We start from the raw sequence: 17923 nt of genomic DNA on the forward strand, positions 1-17923 counted from the left end.
AAGTCAAGTTTCCTGTGCGTTCAGTTGTTTCATATCAAGCATTTCATATGAAGAAGGATATTCACTAAGTTGATGATTGTTATGAAATTCAATGAATGTTATGACCGCAATTTAGATTTAATTCAATTTACGATAAATTTTTGAAATTTTTTTGTCGAGTCGTTAAACTTAAGTCAAGTTTAGTTTCCTGTGCGTTCAGTTGTTTTTGACTATCAATTGGGTTTAAGTTCTTAATATAAGTTTTTGCAAAAACTCATTTTTCGAGGTTCGAATGTGGGCACGCCAAGTTATAGAAGACAGGTTGCAAAAAGCTCGTGATAATCTGGATGTTCTGGATAAAAATTTGAAGCGATTCAGTGGAAGAACAGCTTCTGAAAGGTAATTGAAAAGGTTGAATAGTTTAATTGTGGATTTTTTTATGTGTCTTTTTTTGAGATAAACTGGTCTGAATTTTTTCGTTTCTCGGACTAAATTACTCGATATTTGATAAAAGGCTGACTTCCCAGTTGTAACGTTAATTTAAACATATTTCGCTTTTAAACATATTTCGCTAATTTAAACCTTTTTCTGACATTTTCGTTCTAAATCATTATCCGTTTCTAGAAAAAAAGCATCAAAAGTAGATTTAAAGTTGCAAACATAAATTTCGTTATAATTTTTTTTGTCATTTTAAATTTTTTATTCAGTTTGGTAGAAGCATTCTGTGCTACTCTTGCACATCAATGGTCTATCCTTGTGTAATTATATATATATTTTTTTCAGTCCTAATTCAGCTGTAGCTAAACGCCGAGTTGGAACGCTTTCTAGTGCTGGGACATCGGTTAAATCCAGGTAAGTTGGCAGTCATTTTTTCATCACTGAAACCTTCGTTTTGCCTCTAAATTTAATCGACTGAGTTGGTTCTAAAAGACCTAGATACTTTTTTGATTTCTGTTTTTGTCTCTAGATTACACGGAGGCTTGCAACCGACCCAAAAATCCAGTGAAACTGAAAGGTATGCATATTTTTATACGATCATTAAAGGTTCGATATCATAGTTTTGTTCATATCAGTTTTCTAATACATAGCTATTGATTCAATTTTGTTTGACAAATTCATTAAAAAATTGCGTCATAGGCCGCAATTGGAAGATACTAAAGATGAGTATGCAAGTGAAGAAGATGGGGAAACGAACGGAACTGCGCCCTCTGTTGTGAGTAATGTTGGTCATTCCTAAAACAAAACTGAAACTGAATTATCTTAATCAAATTGATAGTTTGAATGAAAACAACTCTTAAAATGAGATCAAAGTTACTATTGCATTCTTTGTCAATTTTTATTTAGAAATCTAATGTCATGCTCGCTTCAAAGCCAGCGCTAGGTTTGGCTGCCTCCAAATCAGTGCCCGAGATATCAATGAAGGAGACTACGCAAAGGTACTTTCGTGGACCTTTAAATCATATCAGTTAAAAATTCAGCCAATTAGATTTCTGGTTTACTTTTTTGTTTCAGGGGCAAACGATTTTTCGGCATCTTGAACCAGCATCTTAATTCGTTCAAAGAAAAGGAAAACGAAAAAAAGGTATATTTTGATTTCTTATTAACCTAAAACCTTATAATCTATCGGCAGAAAATTTTTCGGACTTACAAATCATTGAAGTGAAGGGAAGGAACTATAGCGTAGGGCGTGCTTGTTGTCTTTCTGATTTCGACCACCTCAAAGAGAGCTCATAGGAGGCCAAGTGTAATAGGTCTTCACAGCTTTTTCAGACGTGATTTGGAATAAAAAAGTTGGGTCAGTGTCGAGAAAAGTATATATATTTAAGATTCGTTAAGTTCATTGAGAAAATTAGCGCACAGCTGTTGGCTAAATACTTGCTGTTTTATAGCCAAAGCTGGACAAAAGAGCTGAGATTGAAAAGAAAGTAGAGCGAGCTGAGAAAATGGAGAAAGCCGAGGCCGCAGTTGAGCGTCGCGAGATGTTCAGAGAGAGAATTTTACGCGAAGAAGAAATCGCTCAACTAAATGCCAAAATGGAACGTGCTCAATTGGTAGAAACAATTTTTTTTGTTTTTCCAATTTACCAAAAAAAAAACAAGTTGAATTGTGCTCTAATTGAATACATTTTAGCTTGAAGACTGGGAATCAGCTATGCAAAAAACAAAGGGAAACATTATGACCAATTCCAGGCCGCCGATATTTTACCGGCCGACGGCTTTTAATAGAAAATTAACAGAGATGCAGAAAAGAACGGAGCGATACATCGATGGTATGTTAGAGTTGTGCTCTTTTTTCCGTTGAAAACTTTGTCCTCAGATTTTAGCACGTGATATGTTTGTTGCATGCTGACAGGCTCAATTTCACGAAAATTAAAATTTAATTATCTCGCAAGCAGAGCATAGTGTTACACTGCGAATCTACTTTTTTTCTAACCCAATTCGAAATTATTAGTGCTACTGTTGGTAACCTGCAGTTTTGCAACAGGCAGCCTTGGCAATTTAATAGCATTTTTTCCCAATGAATTAAGACTGATGCTTTTTCAATTCATCATTTGAGCCGAAATAGCGATATGCTTCAAAACTGTATAAAAACAAGGATAGTCGGTTACTGCAAATAGCACAGAATGTTCCGACCATATTCTTAACAAAAATACACTATTTTTTTTTTCAAATTAGTGCCGTTTTTTCTGTGTGGTGTAATAAAAAGATCTAGACGAAAAAATATAAATTAGGCATATTTGACAGTCACAATTGAATAGGCTCATTACAAAACAGTTTTTGTAGAAAAAACCTTAAAAAACGAAACAGAAATAGTAAAACAATTGTTCTAAATTTTTTGCAGAATTTTTTCGAATTCCCATAAACCCCAAAAATTAACTTTGCTCGAGTGAAACTAAGTTTTCACGGCTTAAATTTAGCTTAAATGACCTTATTAGCTGGAAGTTAGACCAAACTTCAAAAATTTCAAACCGTTTTTTTTTCGGCACTGGAAAAATATTTTGGGAATTTTTTAATGTGGTTCGAATCACGACTGAAAGGGCTTGATTATGATACATCACTTAACCCAGTCCGATGATTGTTTGTGGTACCTGATTTTTCGTGGAAAAAAAACAGAAAAAAATAAAAATACAACCGAATACAAAGTTCTTCCACATTTTCAATGGTCGGAACAATTGCCCTTGCGTCAGCAAGGGTGATGTAACCGGGTATATCAGATAGCTTTGAGGCAAGGTTCTTGTCATTTTCTTTTAAAAATATTCTTTGAAAATAATGAATGTCTTTTTATGCGCTGAGAAAGTTCCAACTTTGAAGTTATTACATAATCTGAACTATTCAATTTTAAATATAGAAATTTCCACATTGATAACGCCAACGACATTACAGGGTACTAGACTTTTCTTCTGTAAATAGCTTTGTGCACTGAAAAAGTCAATTTAGTAGAAATTTTGTTTTTCGTTTCAGGAACTGATTATTGTTGCAAATTTGTATGTATATCTTGTTTTCGTCGGTTAGTTTTCAGTTTTTTAAAAAACTTTTTTAGTTTTTTAATAATCTGGCGCGGTCTTAGCGGCCTACTTTCGTAAATTTGTGAGGTTTTCTGGTTTTGATTTTTTTAAAGACAGTTGCATCTTATGTTCTATCAGTTTAGCTTACTGATATTCCTTAGTTTCGAGGGCAAAATATTTGTTTTTGTGTTCAAGTGCGGATGGGTCCTAAAAACTTTTCAAACTTTTTAGCTCAAAGTTTGTCACCGTAGTTGCCTCTCGGTTATTGATTTCTAATGCTTTTTAAGACAAGATAAAAACAAGAAAATTTTGTAAATTAATTTTTTTCCTCGTTTTTAAATTAATTTTTATAATTTATTTTAAAAAAATTCGGTCGCTTTTATTATTGAACCCTAACAAAGTAGATCTCCTTCACCTATAAGTAGAGGTATTGTATTTGCCTATGCACGGTAAGGTCTGGCGTTTGAGTCCCGGGCGGACCTTGTTTTTTCAGTATGAATGGAATTGAAAATTTTTTGCTTTTCGGCCTAATGTTTTTCTGTTATATTCTGTCGTCTTAGTTGTCCTATCACGAATTTTTTTGCTCTGTTTGAATTAAGCAGTTTACATTTCAGTTGCAAGTATTGTTGATCTACTTCTGTGATTCAGTTTGCCATATCTGACAATCTATATCTCACTTTTTATGTTTTTCTTTGTCTTAAAAGCTTTATTCGGCCTACATGGTGTCAATTTATGTTTTATTGGCATATTCTACATATTTTGTGTCTTTAGAGGGCGAAAATTGATTAAAAGTAGATGAACGTAGTAAAGAATCTTTTGTAGGTCTTGGTGATTTCGTAGGGTCGTGATGCTCTAAAAATTGCAGAAGCGCGTTCATAAACTTTTATGCATTTATGGCTGCACTTATATATGTTTTTTTTTTCTACTTCAGTTCAAATTCATCTGCTAAAATTGCATTTTTCAATTACGAAAGCGGTAATGGCACGTGACCGACTTCTAATTTCGAGAATGTGGTTTTTTACATTTCCCAGCGGAATAAAAACGTTACTTATTGGTCCAGTGTTCTCCAATTGAGCTAGTTTCATCAAAAAGTTTACTGTTCTTTAAGTTCAAAGAGCTTTAATGCCATCTCTTTTTTTCTTTGAAATTCGAAATTTGCCTTTTTTTTCTTCAAAAAATTAGTCAATATTTTTTGTTTCTCTGCGTTCATTGACTCTTTTGCAAATGTCTGATGTCTGTTGACTATGTTTTTTATTTCAAAAATAAATTTAGGTGAGAAGTTAACAGTTTTTTCTGCTTAATCGCTCAAAAATGTTTGTCTTGACAACAATTTCTTGTGGCGTTTTTTAGTTATTGGCTCAATGAGCGTCTACCCATGTTTTGTCGGCTAGTGGCCGCTCAATGAATACTAAACGCTTATTTAAATCTGGTAGTTGTGTTTTTCCACCATATTTCTGAAGCTGAGTTTTTCGTTTATTAATTTCAGTTTTTTAAGCTGTTTTTTTTTCGAATTAATTGTTTCCGTTTCATTTTCTGTTTAAGAGTTGATGAGATTAATGAAGACTCCATATAGGTCGTGATGTTTTTTTTAACTTGTTTTTTTGTAAGGTAAGTTCTTGAAAGTTTGTTGACGCTCATAGTTGGTATTTTGCCATTTGACTTCTCATTTTTAACTCTGTTCATTTCCTTATTTAAAAAGAGGCAAATTGTGCTTATCGTATAAACTTTACATTGAACACATTCTCGCACAATTGTAATTAAAGTGCGAGCGTTTTGAATTTGGTCACCGTAGTTTTGTGTTGTTCATTAATAGTGTGATTGTAAATGATACTTCGTTCATAATTTGTGCGATTCATTTAATTGACAAATGTCGAAAAAACTAGTGATATATAAAAAGCTCTGCTTCAGTTCTTTTTACAAGCTTTTAAGATTTTGGCATGCGAGAGGCTGTTATGACTAAGTTGTTTCCCATTTGCAGGCCTTATATGGGAGAGAGAAGAAGAGATGAAGCAAGAGCTTCATATTCTGCCGGGAGATGACTTGAAGCTGAATGGATCCGCAAAAGAGGCTGCAGCTGCATCTAGAGGTGCCTCTACTGCGGAAGGATCTTCAGACAGCAAAAAAGAGTCTAAGGTATCTTCAACAGGTAAGGTAAAAAGCAATAGCGACTTATCGGAAAAAAACACACCCGCATCACCTCATGTCTCTTCGGAGGCGACGCAGGTGTACCCAAAGTCAGAATCAGAGCCGGGGAGTAAAGGACCTCTGTCTAACGATATCGGAAATAAAGAGCCGGAAAAAAGCCTAGCTGAAGAGCTTGGTGCGCCAGGCGAGGATATTGAGAACCTCCTTGTAGAACCGGCAAGTTCGGATGTCCAGAAAAAAGATGTAGCAGCCACACCTGTTATTGCATCAGCGGTTGTGACTCAAGCTGAGTCAAATATTTCAGTTAAAAAGGCTGAAGAAGACGAGAAATCGAACGAAACAATGTCACCTAGTAAAAAGCAACGCAATTACAGGCAACGTAGCAAATCTCAATCAGCAGACAAAAGTAAAAAGAAGCGAGAAGACTCCAGTTCGAATAAGAACGAAATTTCCAAGCAAGAGTCGAAAAGTGAATTGAAAAAGGAATCGACGAAAAAAGAATTGAAGACCTCTGCTGAAAAACGTAAATCTGAAAAGAAGTCACCAGACAAGCATTCGCGTAGTGATCGAAAGAAGCGAAGTGATACACCAGAGAAGAAAAAAAGAAAGTCGGATTCTTCGAAAGATATTAAAGAAAAAGATAAAGAAAGTAGTCAGCGTGTTAGGTCCCCAGAGAAAAAGAAGCCCGTGAGGTCTAAGAAAGATGAAGCACCAAAAAAGGAAAATATTGCAGTTAAGAAGCCTAAAAGACCAGTTAGTTCCAGTAGCTCCGGATCATCAAGTCGGGAAGACAAAACCAGGAAAAGGGTTTCTCCGCCACCTAAAAAGAAGGAGCCTAGCTTGCCTTTAAAGGATGCTAAATTGGATGTTAAGAAAAAAGATAAAGTGGAAACAAAAACCTATGATTTAACTTTTGGATCTGAATTAAAGAAAGTAAAACAACTTGTAAAAGATTCGACAAAAAGCGAGCCGAATATCCTAATGCCGCCCAAACCAAAGGAATCCGCTGCAGAAACAATAATCGGGAGCCAAAAGACCGAGGCTAAAGAGCCTGAGCAAAAATCAATGGCTCCCCAAGCTTCAATTTTACCGGAAGTGAAGGTACCTGATCCGGATGAAGCAGCCAAAATTGTTCCGACCCATTCACCTTTGAAATCAACAAATATGTTCAAATCTATAAACCCTTCCCTTTTACCAGTAGATCATGAGAATCTTACTTTTAAAATAACATCTGCTTTTCAAGATGCTCCCATTCCTCCCATTTTGGCCCCTCCGCCCAAAGACCCGCCGCCCCCTCGGAATTCCAGTGCAGCGCAATCTGAAAAACCGACAGCATCTTTGATTACTAAAACAACCGAGGGTAATTTGAAACCGGCTACTGCCGATTTTTATCCTGTCAGTACTGAAATGGCGAAAGCAGTTACCACTGAATCGAATGTTATGTCAAATGTACAACCAGTACCGCCTAAAGTTGCACCCCCAAACAGTGCAGATCAAGACATAACTGTTATTTCTGCTACGAGTGCAAAACCCGCTCCGCCCGCTAAAAAGCGACGATCTCCCAGCAGTTCAAGTTCTTCAAGTGAAAGCGACGAAAGTTCTCCCGAAAGACGGGATCGCAAATCGAGACGCTCTCCTACGAGGCGTCGAAAAAGAGCGGAGGGTCATAAAAAACGCGGAAGCAGGAGCCGTAGAAGACGAAAAGCTTCCTCGCCCAGAAGAAAGTCGACTTCAAGACATCGTAGAAGACGACCTTCGAGAGATAGACGAAGGCGCCGTAGGAGTCCGGCTGGAGATCGCAGGAGACGAAAAGCTGCTTCTTCATCTTCCAGCGGATCCTCATCAAGTGGGAGTGAAAGTTCATCGGGAAGCGGATGACAAGGCTGAGTTGACCATACATTTTTGTTGTCCTTTTTCTTTCAGTTCTAGGTCAAGCCTGATTACGAAGGAGATTGATTACAAAAATAGATGAGTTTTTCAACCCCCGAGTCTGTTTGTTTAATGGTTTAACTTGAAAATGGTATTGTGCATTGTATTCAGAAAAACGCACCTGCTATAAAACTTTGTTCATTTTTTCTTCTTCCAATGAATGGATATACATTTTCATACTCTTCATATCGCGGTATTCCTTGAAACGAAAAAATTCTCAGCGTCAAGTGGTTTGTATTAAGTGACCATTTGGCATAAAAATCAAGAACGATAATGAAAACATAAATTAACTAGAAGACAAAACAAAATAACCTGAAACTAGTTGATGCTTTTTTACCGTAATTGTTTGAAGTATGCATATGTAGATATTTAACTATTCAAGTTCCGTGTTATAGCAAATGTTCATTTCGATATTTCAATTAATTTACAGTTAAGCGAAATTTTTTAAACAGCTTTTAATCAAAAGCAATGTAACTAATTTGGATCAATGTTTGAGCTCTTAGAGTAAAAAAAAACTTTTTCAGATAGATATCTATGAGTTGATATTGAATAAAAAAGCTTCATAAGAATGACGAAGGATTCGAAAAAATCGCTTTTGTGCACTGATTTTCCTCTTTATTCGGTACAATGTTTCGGTGGCCAGCACTTCATCGCTGCAGGAGGAGGAGGAGCTGCGAAAACAGGGATCCCGAATGCCATCGAAGCATTCGAAATAACCCATTTAGACAAGTACCGATGTGAATATGAAGGCCTGAATCGAACTTTAACAGACGACTTAGTGGCAGACAAGAACGAAGCCATTATGAACGGGGCAGTATCACAGTGGAAATTGAAAGAGCGATCTGTTTATTTTGCTGCTGGTATGAATAATCAATGTACCGTTTTCGAAGTTTACAAAGAACCGAACAAAACTGCAAAGTATGTTGGAGCGGTTGAAGTTTGCGATGCGAAGGCGGGATACCAGACTTCGGTTGGATGGGCTCACGACAATAGCTCTATCATAACTGCAGATAGCACTGGAGGTGTCTCAGTATGGAATTTTCCTAGTCTAGAGATGAAAGTTAGAATTGCCGCACATAAGTCGGAAGTAGAATGGATGGCAATTAATCCGATCAGTCATACAGTAAGTTCAATTGAGTTTATGGATATCAGTATTGGCGATATAATCTATCTAATAAGCTATTATATCGCCAATATTGATATCCATAAAATTTACATTTTTTCCGCTTCATAATGCACGATAAAGTTGAAAAGCTACCTTTTATGCGGACAGAGTTGAAAATTCAAGTAGAGTTGCTATCTGGTTCAAGTGAAATTTATTAAAGAATTGTTTGAAAAGTATTTTAAACAACTATATTGACTGTTTAGGCAGTGACTTGCGGGCGAGACGGAAGTATGCTTGAACTAAATCTAGACAAGGGAGAAATAGAAAATGATCTATTTTGGACATCAGAAGAAGTCCATATGAAGAGCTACCGTTGTCGAGCTTGTTGCTATGCATTTGTAAACCACGACCGATCGAAACTGAAGTTGTTTTCTGTACATATTCCAAAAGTTATGAAGAACAAACAGAAATCACATTTGTTCTTAGTGAAATGGGATTCGAGACTGCTGCCTGAACGAAAAGCACTCTTACCTCAAACAGATACGCCGTCTTGTCTAGCGACGAGCATAGATGGAAACTTCCTAGGAGTTGGTTCTTTAGAAGGACATGTTTCAATTTACATATCATTTTCCCTCAAATGCGTGAAGAGGGTCGAATTCGCGCACTCGTCATTTGTGACTGGGATAGTTTTTGCCCCAGTTACGTTTCCAGATACGTCGAATGGTAAACGGGAAATAATGCAGTCCAGACTATTTACCGATTTCGATGCTGTGTTGTTAAGTATTTCTATTGACAAACAAGTCAATTGTATAGCGTTGCCTCAAAGAACAACCTTGTCCGTTGGAGTCGCAATGCTTTTCTGCTTCGCAGTTGTTTTATTGGTCGGCGTAGGAATCGCTTTTGGAGCTGTTTTGAATCTATAGTTGTCATTGCTCTGCTCATTTCAAAATTTTGGGTGCATGTCTTCAGTGGTTCAAGTTTGGCTATTATATATCTAGATGCTTACGAATTGTATAAAATTGTATTATAGATAAAATATGCCTTTGTCATCCGTCAATCAAGTATGTCTTAAGAGAATTGGAATTAAATATAATTAATTTTCTTCTTGTAATGTCGCCACAATTAAACTAAGTGGCTTCGAGCGAGCGTCGAACTAAATTTTTATAGGTTTTTCTGAGTTTTCATTTTCAGATCTTGTCAACTGATTCAAAATGGTGTCGAATTTGCCTCCCCTTCCTCGAGTTCCCGAGTTCCTCCTGAAAAAGCGACGATTGACCGAGAAGAAACTCAAAGTAGTGAGGGAGACACGCCAGAAGCGAAAGGTTGCTTTGGAAGCTAGAAAGACCGCATACTTCAAACGAGCAGAGAAGTACGCCGCCGAGTACAAGAAACAATACACGGATAAGTTCCGACTGGCACGAGAGGCGAGGAACAACAGCAAATTCTATGTTCCCGCTGAGGCGAAACTTGCTTTTGTAATCCGAATCCGAGGTATCAATGGTGTCCATCCTAAGACAAAGAAGATCTTGCAGCTCTTGAGACTGAGGCAAATCAACAACGGAGTCTTTGTCAAGTTGAACAAGGCTTCTTTGAACATGCTGAGACTGGTGGAGCCTTACATTGCATGGGGATACCCGACTCTGAAGACGGTACGGGAGTTGATCTACAAGCGAGGACATGCTAAGATTTTTGGACAGAGGAAAGCACTGGTGAGCAATGAAATGATTGAAAGTGCTTTGGGAAAGCGAAACATTATCTGCATGGAGGACTTGGTCCACGAAATCTACACAGTGGGAAAGAATTTCAAGCAGGTTAATGGATTCCTGTGGCCTTTCAAGCTGAGCTGCCCCAAGGGAGGATTCGTGAAGAAGGGCAACCACTTCGTCGAGGGCGGAGATTTCGGAAACCGGGAAATATTCATCAATAAGCTTGTTAGCAAGATGAATTGATTTGTGAATGAAGTTTCATAATTCAGTTTTTCGATTCTGATTTTTTCACTTCTAAGGATAGACAGTCATTAGAGTTTTCAGGTGATTTCACAAAGCAGTGGCGTGGATATTTAGCAGCGATTCAAAAAAATAACGGCAATATTTTAACCCGTCACTTGCGGGAAATAAGCAATTATCATCAGAAACGCGCATATCTGCTGTCCGAACGTCTTCTTTCATCATTGTTAGCAAAAAAGAATAAATTTTCTGATCAGGTAGCAAAAATTTGGCTAACCTAAGCAGCGAGGTATTTTTAAAGTTTTGTTGATCCTGAGTAGAAACTAAACTCATTTAAAAAATCATTATCAAATGCGGCAAAATATTGACAGCGCAATGCAATATCCCAATTCTGGAATCACGTTGAAATAAGCTCAACGGACAGCTTTTCGAGCGAAATAAAAATTTGGTTACACAAAAGCAGTATTACTGATTATAGGAAAAAAAACGGACGAAATAGTTATCTAAGAGCCTGCGGCTTAGGTTTTTATCGTTCATGATAAGCACGACCATTAAAATAGTGGAAATTGTATCCCTGGAGCAAGGTAAGTGACTTTGAGTCTGAATATATTTCATAATCACAAATTGAAGCTTTATTACAAATACACAAAGTGTAAGTAAGGTAAAATCTATGAAGAGGTCTGAACGGCGTTGGTCTGCAGTGCGACTACGAAGTTCTTGGCACAGTTCTGACAGGTGGTTTTCTTGTCTACAAGAGAGAAGAGGGTATTGTCTATGACTGCGTCACACTTGGGTTGTTCACATCTGAAACAGTTCTGGTGGAAGAACTTCTTGTTGAAGGAGATGAAGGTGGAACGACCAGTGTCTGGATCTAAAATAAACTTTTGAAGTTATTAAATTTCAATACAACCAATGACATGATTGATCAATGAAACGCAAAACGTCATCTAATTGATCCAGCAAAACGTCTAAGCTAATAAATAGAACGAAAAATTTTTTTATATAGACATTTGTGAAAACAAAACCAACATAATACCAAAAAAAGAGCTTTGAGCTGGCAGGTTAGCGAAACTTGAACCACTGAACCAGAGCCTGAATTACCAGAATAAAAGCATATAAAGCTAAGTTTTTGTTTTCGTTCGGAATTGTTAAACTTGGTTAAAAATCTACATGAAAATTATGCAACTCTTGGTAAGTGTGGTGGTGCAAATTTCACAAGTTCGGGAAAAGCTGAAGAAAGAGCCCTGAAGGATCTTTTATGTGAAGTGATACATACATATGAAGATGAATTGTCAAAAAATGATTTAAATGAGAAATAATTGTTTAATATTGCAGATTTTATTGCAGTCTGTATTGAGTTGCAGACTAACAGATCTTATAACACAACAGATTGTATTATAATTAGTGGCAGTTTCAATCTCAGGCAATTTTTCTTCAAATGCCCAACATAATGCAGGCCGTACATCCTATGCAATTTTAAACTTGACAATTTTCTTTTAGAATCTATATCTTGACTGACAATCCCTTACATGGTACTTCTTGACCAATCCAAAGTTTTTGGGCTTCCCGGATTAATCTGAAGTTATAAGCATCACTGTTTCAGCGATGCGATTTTAAAAAACGGTACTGTTATAGTCATGTGGCATTTTCATGGAGAACTTTAGGTCTGATTCTCATTTAGAACTAATTTAGGAGTCGAATAGTTCTGATCATTATAAAATCGGGGAGAATTCAGGAACAATTTGCGCAAAAACAGGTGCCTTTCCAGGTTTTAACTCTGAACCAGACGCTCCCACTCTCCGTTAAAGCTTTAGAATCAATCAGTTTTAGTTTTTGCTCCCTGTCAAAGGTTAGCAGTTTAGATCTGGGGTATATTCAGGCAATAGTTGTGATACCAAGTGCATGTGGAGTAGAACATACTCAAGAGATAAACTACAGTGTGTTTTATATACAACTAATGTGTTTACACAAGCTAGCTTGTGTTATAGTATGAACTCTTTTTTTAAAACCTAAATAGCAAATATCGTTGCGACAAAATGTGTTCATTTTGAAAATATTTTGATTGGTGGTCAGTCAATAAGCAGAATGATCTAAGAGCAGAATGGGTCCAAGCGCAGAAAACAAAAAATTATTAACACTTAAAAACTAATCGGTGAATTAAGAATAGAAATGTCAATGTTACCTAAGATACGATTATTTTATGAATATTTTAAGAATACTAATTTAATTGAGGTTTTTTTAAAAAAAATTCAATTAAAAAACTTGATGAAATTAGTCAACTCATGCATAATTAAACCATTTAAAAAAATATAATATTGACAATTCTAATAGTTTTTTTTATCAATTAGCCCTTATCGATCAAAAAAGCATATATTTTTCTGTTTTTCTGCTCTTGGACGCATTCTGCGTAATGCTTCGCCTTCATTTTGATCAATTACCAGCTATTAAGTACAGCCAATGCTAAGGATAGATTCACAGTTTATTATATTACAAATAGCACTTTAGCTTCAAGGTATCATAGATCTGTAGCGTAGAGGTAGGGAAGGAGACCTGCATCAAAATAAGAGGGATCGAACCAGGGTAGGATCGGATGTTTTTAATGAACTTTTTCGTATACTAGCTAAAATGCGTCCGCTCTATAAATTGAGGCATGTTAGTTGGTAAATTTAGTTTTTTTTTCAAATTGACTGGTACTGATAATGCGTCACAATTGGCTTGCGTCACTTAGCAATTATGTAGACTCATAATTGGCGTGCGTCACTTGAGAAATTTTATAGACTCAAAGTTTTACACATTCATTTTTTTCCCAGTAGAGTTATCTGTAATATTTAGCCCGTGTATGGGAAGTGGAACTTCGCCTCTGTGTTTATCTGATTTACAATCAATCTTGAACAATGTAGCTCAAAAAAAAAAAGATTTTCCGGCGTTTTTTGCCAACAATTAAACGTAAAAGACTAGCGCTGTAACTCGATAAATGCCATCTGAGGAAAATTTTATCGAGGTTCTAATTTTGAAAAAATCTTACATGTGATTAATAGCAGGTGTTTTAATAACTTTTACAGCTCATCCGATGCTGTGTGGTATCTGATTTTAAGGTTTGTGCTAACAACGTAGAAAAGTTATGTCAGATCGCGCAGCAGCGGATGCAGATGATTGTTTGAGTAGAAATTATTTAGCCGAATCCCGTAGTCGCAGGAAAAAATTGTATTTTCGAAGTGTATTTTTCCTAATCGCTGATGTTTCTTCTTGTAAGCATTAGACTTTTGCGCTTTTCATTTGTTGATAATCTGCTACGATAACATTTTTCACGAATAAGGATACTTCAGAACTTTCAGGGTAATCTGTTTGTTAACCTATTTAAAAATTATGGTTAATCTTTTTTCCTATGTCTATAATATTTTCATCTGTATTTCTACAGCTGGTCGAGCATTCAACTTGTAAGTTCAACTTGCAAAAATTTCATTCGTTTTTAAGTTTTCCTTTGGTTCTAAATTCTTTAGTTCTAGTTTCTAAATCTATACTCTCTTTTTTCTATCAGAAAAAGTGGATGACAGATTTTTTTAAATCTTGGTGCGATGGAGAAATATTCTGCAGTTTATAAATTAATTTTCGCAATAGATGCCAGTTTCATCGCTTGTCTACTGAAGACTTTATTGCAGTGCTGACTAATATATTTTTTTTATTATTCTTTTTTTTTTCATGATTCCCATTTTTTTACTGTGTGCTTCGCCTCTTTATCTGCTTCGCCTCTGCTTGGGAAACATGAGTATGAGTGACAGTATGGTTATGCGTGGAAGAACAGTTGTTATATTTCACTATTTTAGCTGCTATGTATTCGCATGCTACCAGGCAGCTTGTAAGTGCGATCACAAAGTATGCGATTTTTTTTTGTTTCAACGCTTTATTTTCTTAAATGTTTATTTTCATTATTATGTACGTTTGTATTGCTCCATTTTGCCGCTTGTCACTTGTTTTTTTTCGCGGTCATTTATTATCTTCTTGCTAGACAGCAAAAAATGAAAATCTTTTGCTAGTATTGAGTTGTCGATGAACAATGCTGAAAACATCAGGCAGCAAACAAGTTAGCCGACTACATAAGTGATGTAAGATTAATTGAATATACCCAAATTAATAGCAGTGTTGCACTTGGAGCACTTCTTGGCAAAGTAGAAGTAGTAGCACTCCACGCAGTAGGGCATCCCATTGTTAGTTTGGAAGGTGCCTGTCAGTTTTTTACCACACGACTTTTCACTGCATTTGAAACACTGTGGATGGTAAGTGCGATCTTCAACCGACACGTGACACTCATTGATTGGCTAAAATCAAATAGAGATAATTTTTCTTAGTTCACCGGCGAAAAGCAAGCGTCATCAAATCGGAACATAAGGTTAACGACTTGCATGACAAAGCCACAGCAATCGGTGTATCTGGTCAAAAGCCATATTTTGAGCCGGGGCGGATTTAGGATTTTCTCGAGGGGGAGCGGGTGCGGATTTTCAAAATAATTTCGAAAATTTTGTCGACCTTTTTTGTAGGTCCACCAATTTGGTTTTCTGAGTTTTCCTAAATCATTGTAAAGACCCTGTTTTGACAGAGTTTTCTGCGCCACAGGCAGATTTTTGAAAAAACAGGCCAAAAAGGCGTTTTTAGGCACTTTTTGGAAAATTTTGATCGAAAAGTCGCGTTTTTTCGCGCTTGCTCCCCCCTCCCCAATACTATTATATATTTTGGCACCAAAGGCGCCTTTATAAACATTTTAGGGTCAGTCAGCCGAAAATGGATATCTCAAACTAGTACAAAGGGAGGACCCTTTGGGTCGGCAGGGGGTCGAATCACTGATGGGGGTGGCGACCGCCCCCCGCCGCCCCCTAAATCCGCTGGTGTTTTGATCATTCCTGCATTTTCGAAACCCGTGTTCTTGCGTTTGCGATTAGCAAGCGTTATCAAATCGGAACATAAACTTTTTTTGGGCTAACAACTAGTCCAACAAAATCAGTTGAATCAATTATGATGCTGACATTCTCATTTTCATGAAAATTCTAATTTAACTACCGCATGCTAGGGTACTACTACGTACTGCATGCTATATCTATAACTCAAACTTATGTATGTATGATTATAGATTTTGATATTTTTTTTTCGGTCTATGATTTTTCGGCGTCATGGTTGTCGACTTAAGCTCTGTCGGTTTAGTTTCCGAATTATATACTCTAGTACGACCTCATTGAAAAATTTTTAAAAAATTCAAACACCAAATGTTTTATAGAGTTTTTCATGTTTTTCCATTTCCTTTTTCAATTGAAATGTCGTTCGAAGTTCTGTTTGCTTACTATTTACCATCATGGTGCACTTATTCTCTAATTGCTGTATCGCAAGTTGTGCTAAGCTCAGCTTCGCCTCTTTGTTGAATGTTGAGTTTTGTTTTTGGAAAAATCAACTCTAAATTTTTATGATTTCCTGTTTTTTCGTTTTTTTCTTTTAAAAGTTTTACTAGGGTGAAAAGATTCGGTAATTTATATGACCGCCTTTTGGCTTCATAATGAGTCATTTTCAGTGCGATATAATTTTTTGTTCGAATGTGTGCTGAGGTTATGCATGTGCCTGTAGTTCCACGCTTGTTTGTTGGCTATTTAAGATTGAAGAGTATATGGAGTCTTTATTGTCTCTTTGGTTCCTAAGTCACTTTTGTTGCGATCTCCGTCGTGCTCATTGCTTTGTTCCAGAAAATTAAGTTTGTTTTTTTTGCTCTTTTCAGAGAAATAAGTTTTGTTGTTTTCGTGGATTCCTGATTCTTTCACTTCCCAGTATTTTTCTACTACATCAGTGAGAGTAGCGTCGTCTTGTTCGGTTGTGTCAATGAAGTTAGTTAACTGCGAAATTGACTCAGTTACATTACATTTCTGGTTAGGCGGGCCAGTCATTGTCCAACCTAGCAGAACTTTGACAGAGTAAGGGTTGTTTGTATCATATTTACTGATATAACACTCCGCAATATTCAAAAATGCAAATTGTCTAAAAAAAACTTGCATGTGTTGTCGCGTAGATCAGGAAACTTGAGATGTTTAAGGTAGTTATAGAGTGAGCACTTTATGTCAAGTTTTTATACGTCGACTGCGTCAAAACCCAGAAATTAAACTGAGTAGGCTGACTGAATGTATGTTTAGTAGCGTTGAGTGGTCCATTGCTTAGCTTGACTACAGATTAGGACATTTTGTCTTTACTGAAAGCGCCTAGTACGTTAATCGGTATTGGTTCATTTAGTTTACACCGATGTTCTCCAGCAGTTTTGCTAAGGTTGCGCGAGCAGCTACTGCAGTTGTCGAGTATGGCGTAGCAGTCCAGTGTGATGCCACTGTTGAAAAGTGTTACTGGCATAAATTGTAATTAGTTTTTGATGATTCTCAAGTTTTTGATTGGATCTTTAGTTTGTTTCATTGTCTTGATTACTGTAGTCCTAAGCTGAACGTTGTTGGAATTTTGATTTGATGTTTGAAAAGGCTTTTGTCGATGTGTAGAGTTGAGTCGTTTTCTCCTACGCAGTTGCTGATAGAGTATCGCTAGGCCGATATTCATTTGCTAATTCGGGGTAAGAGGCACAGCTTATGTTCGCTTGATTATCTTGCGCTTGATTATCTATTGAAGATATTTGGGAAGATATCTTTACACCAGAAGATATTTCGTATTTTTACCTGTACAGAGAAGTAAAATGAGCAGGCTGGTTGTCAGGTTGTTGTTGCTTTTTCTCCTCGGTTTTGTAGTCCAGCTTGGTTTGTATTCGATGATTTATGTCCAAGTTCTTGCATCCCCACAGTTAGTTTTTCAGGTACTGCGTAAACTCTTTAAGTTAAGCGAATTTGTGGCCGTGTGCCGCACGCACTGCTGTTCCCACTTCATAAATTAAGTTTTTGAGAGCTTCGGTCGAGCAAGCCGGGTTATGTTACTAGAACTCGAGTCAGCTGTATAGCCGGTAATTTCGAAGTTGTGAATCAGTTTCCGTAAAGCACAGCGGTTTTGATAAAACCTCGTGGGTCAGTTAGATCCAATTTCTAAATTTTTCGACTTCACTGATGAACGTTGAGACCTCATACTTTGGGCTACCGTATTTACGCTCTAGTTTGAATATTAACTTTTGGTAAAGAAGATTTCGTTTCGTAGCTCTCTATCAAGCATTTAGCTTTATAAGTACATTGTTAGTGCATGTAAGAAATTTTCACAACTGGGTTTACACTTGGGTGGTTGCCTTTTGCTGCCTGAACGATTTAGAACCTGTTGTTTTGCTCAGTGGAATTCCGTCCAATAACATCTGGTAACGTG

At 36.7% G+C, this 17923-nt stretch overlaps 5 protein-coding genes across 8 annotated transcripts in view; 4 read left to right on the forward strand and 1 right to left on the reverse strand.

Annotated features, from left to right (window-relative positions):
- LOC134843959 (syntaxin-binding protein 1-like) overlaps nucleotides 1-17923 on the forward strand; it is a 274291-nt gene that overhangs the window by 34512 nt on the left and 221856 nt on the right. The window lies entirely within an intron of this gene.
- LOC134843837 (muscle M-line assembly protein unc-89-like) lies at nucleotides 270-8007 on the forward strand (the record flags this gene model as incomplete). The annotated part of the gene is given in 9 exon segments (XM_063860136.1): nucleotides 270-378; nucleotides 763-831; nucleotides 947-994; nucleotides 1117-1192; nucleotides 1324-1415; nucleotides 1492-1561; nucleotides 1869-2030; nucleotides 2110-2248; nucleotides 5463-8007. Coding segments are annotated over 9 exon segments (2808 nt in total). The 5' UTR covers nucleotides 270-271.
- LOC134843842 (prolactin regulatory element-binding protein-like) lies at nucleotides 8082-9949 on the forward strand. The gene is made up of 2 exons (XM_063860150.1): nucleotides 8082-8681; nucleotides 8927-9949. The coding sequence occupies exons 1-2, from the start codon at nucleotides 8127-8129 to the stop codon at nucleotides 9584-9586; spliced, it is 1215 nt and encodes a 404-aa protein (XP_063716220.1). The 5' UTR covers nucleotides 8082-8126; the 3' UTR covers nucleotides 9587-9949.
- LOC134843849 (large ribosomal subunit protein uL30-like) lies at nucleotides 9821-10652 on the forward strand. The gene has a single exon (XM_063860161.1). The coding sequence runs from the start codon at nucleotides 9875-9877 to the stop codon at nucleotides 10610-10612; it is 738 nt and encodes a 245-aa protein (XP_063716231.1). The 5' UTR covers nucleotides 9821-9874; the 3' UTR covers nucleotides 10613-10652.
- Nucleotides 11243-17923, reverse strand: part of LOC134856711 (four and a half LIM domains protein 1-like) — a gene marked incomplete in the record, with an annotated part of 29650 nt that continues 22969 nt past the window's right edge. Inside the window, 2 exon segments of the mRNA XM_063872981.1 lie at nucleotides 11243-11480; nucleotides 14733-14925. Coding sequence (XP_063729051.1) covers nucleotides 11278-11480; nucleotides 14733-14925 — 396 coding nt within the window.

This window comes from Symsagittifera roscoffensis, chromosome 1 (genome assembly GCF_963678635.1).
Source record: "Symsagittifera roscoffensis chromosome 1, txSymRosc1.1, whole genome shotgun sequence".
NCBI classification, from domain to species: Eukaryota; Metazoa; Xenacoelomorpha; order Acoela; family Convolutidae; genus Symsagittifera; species Symsagittifera roscoffensis.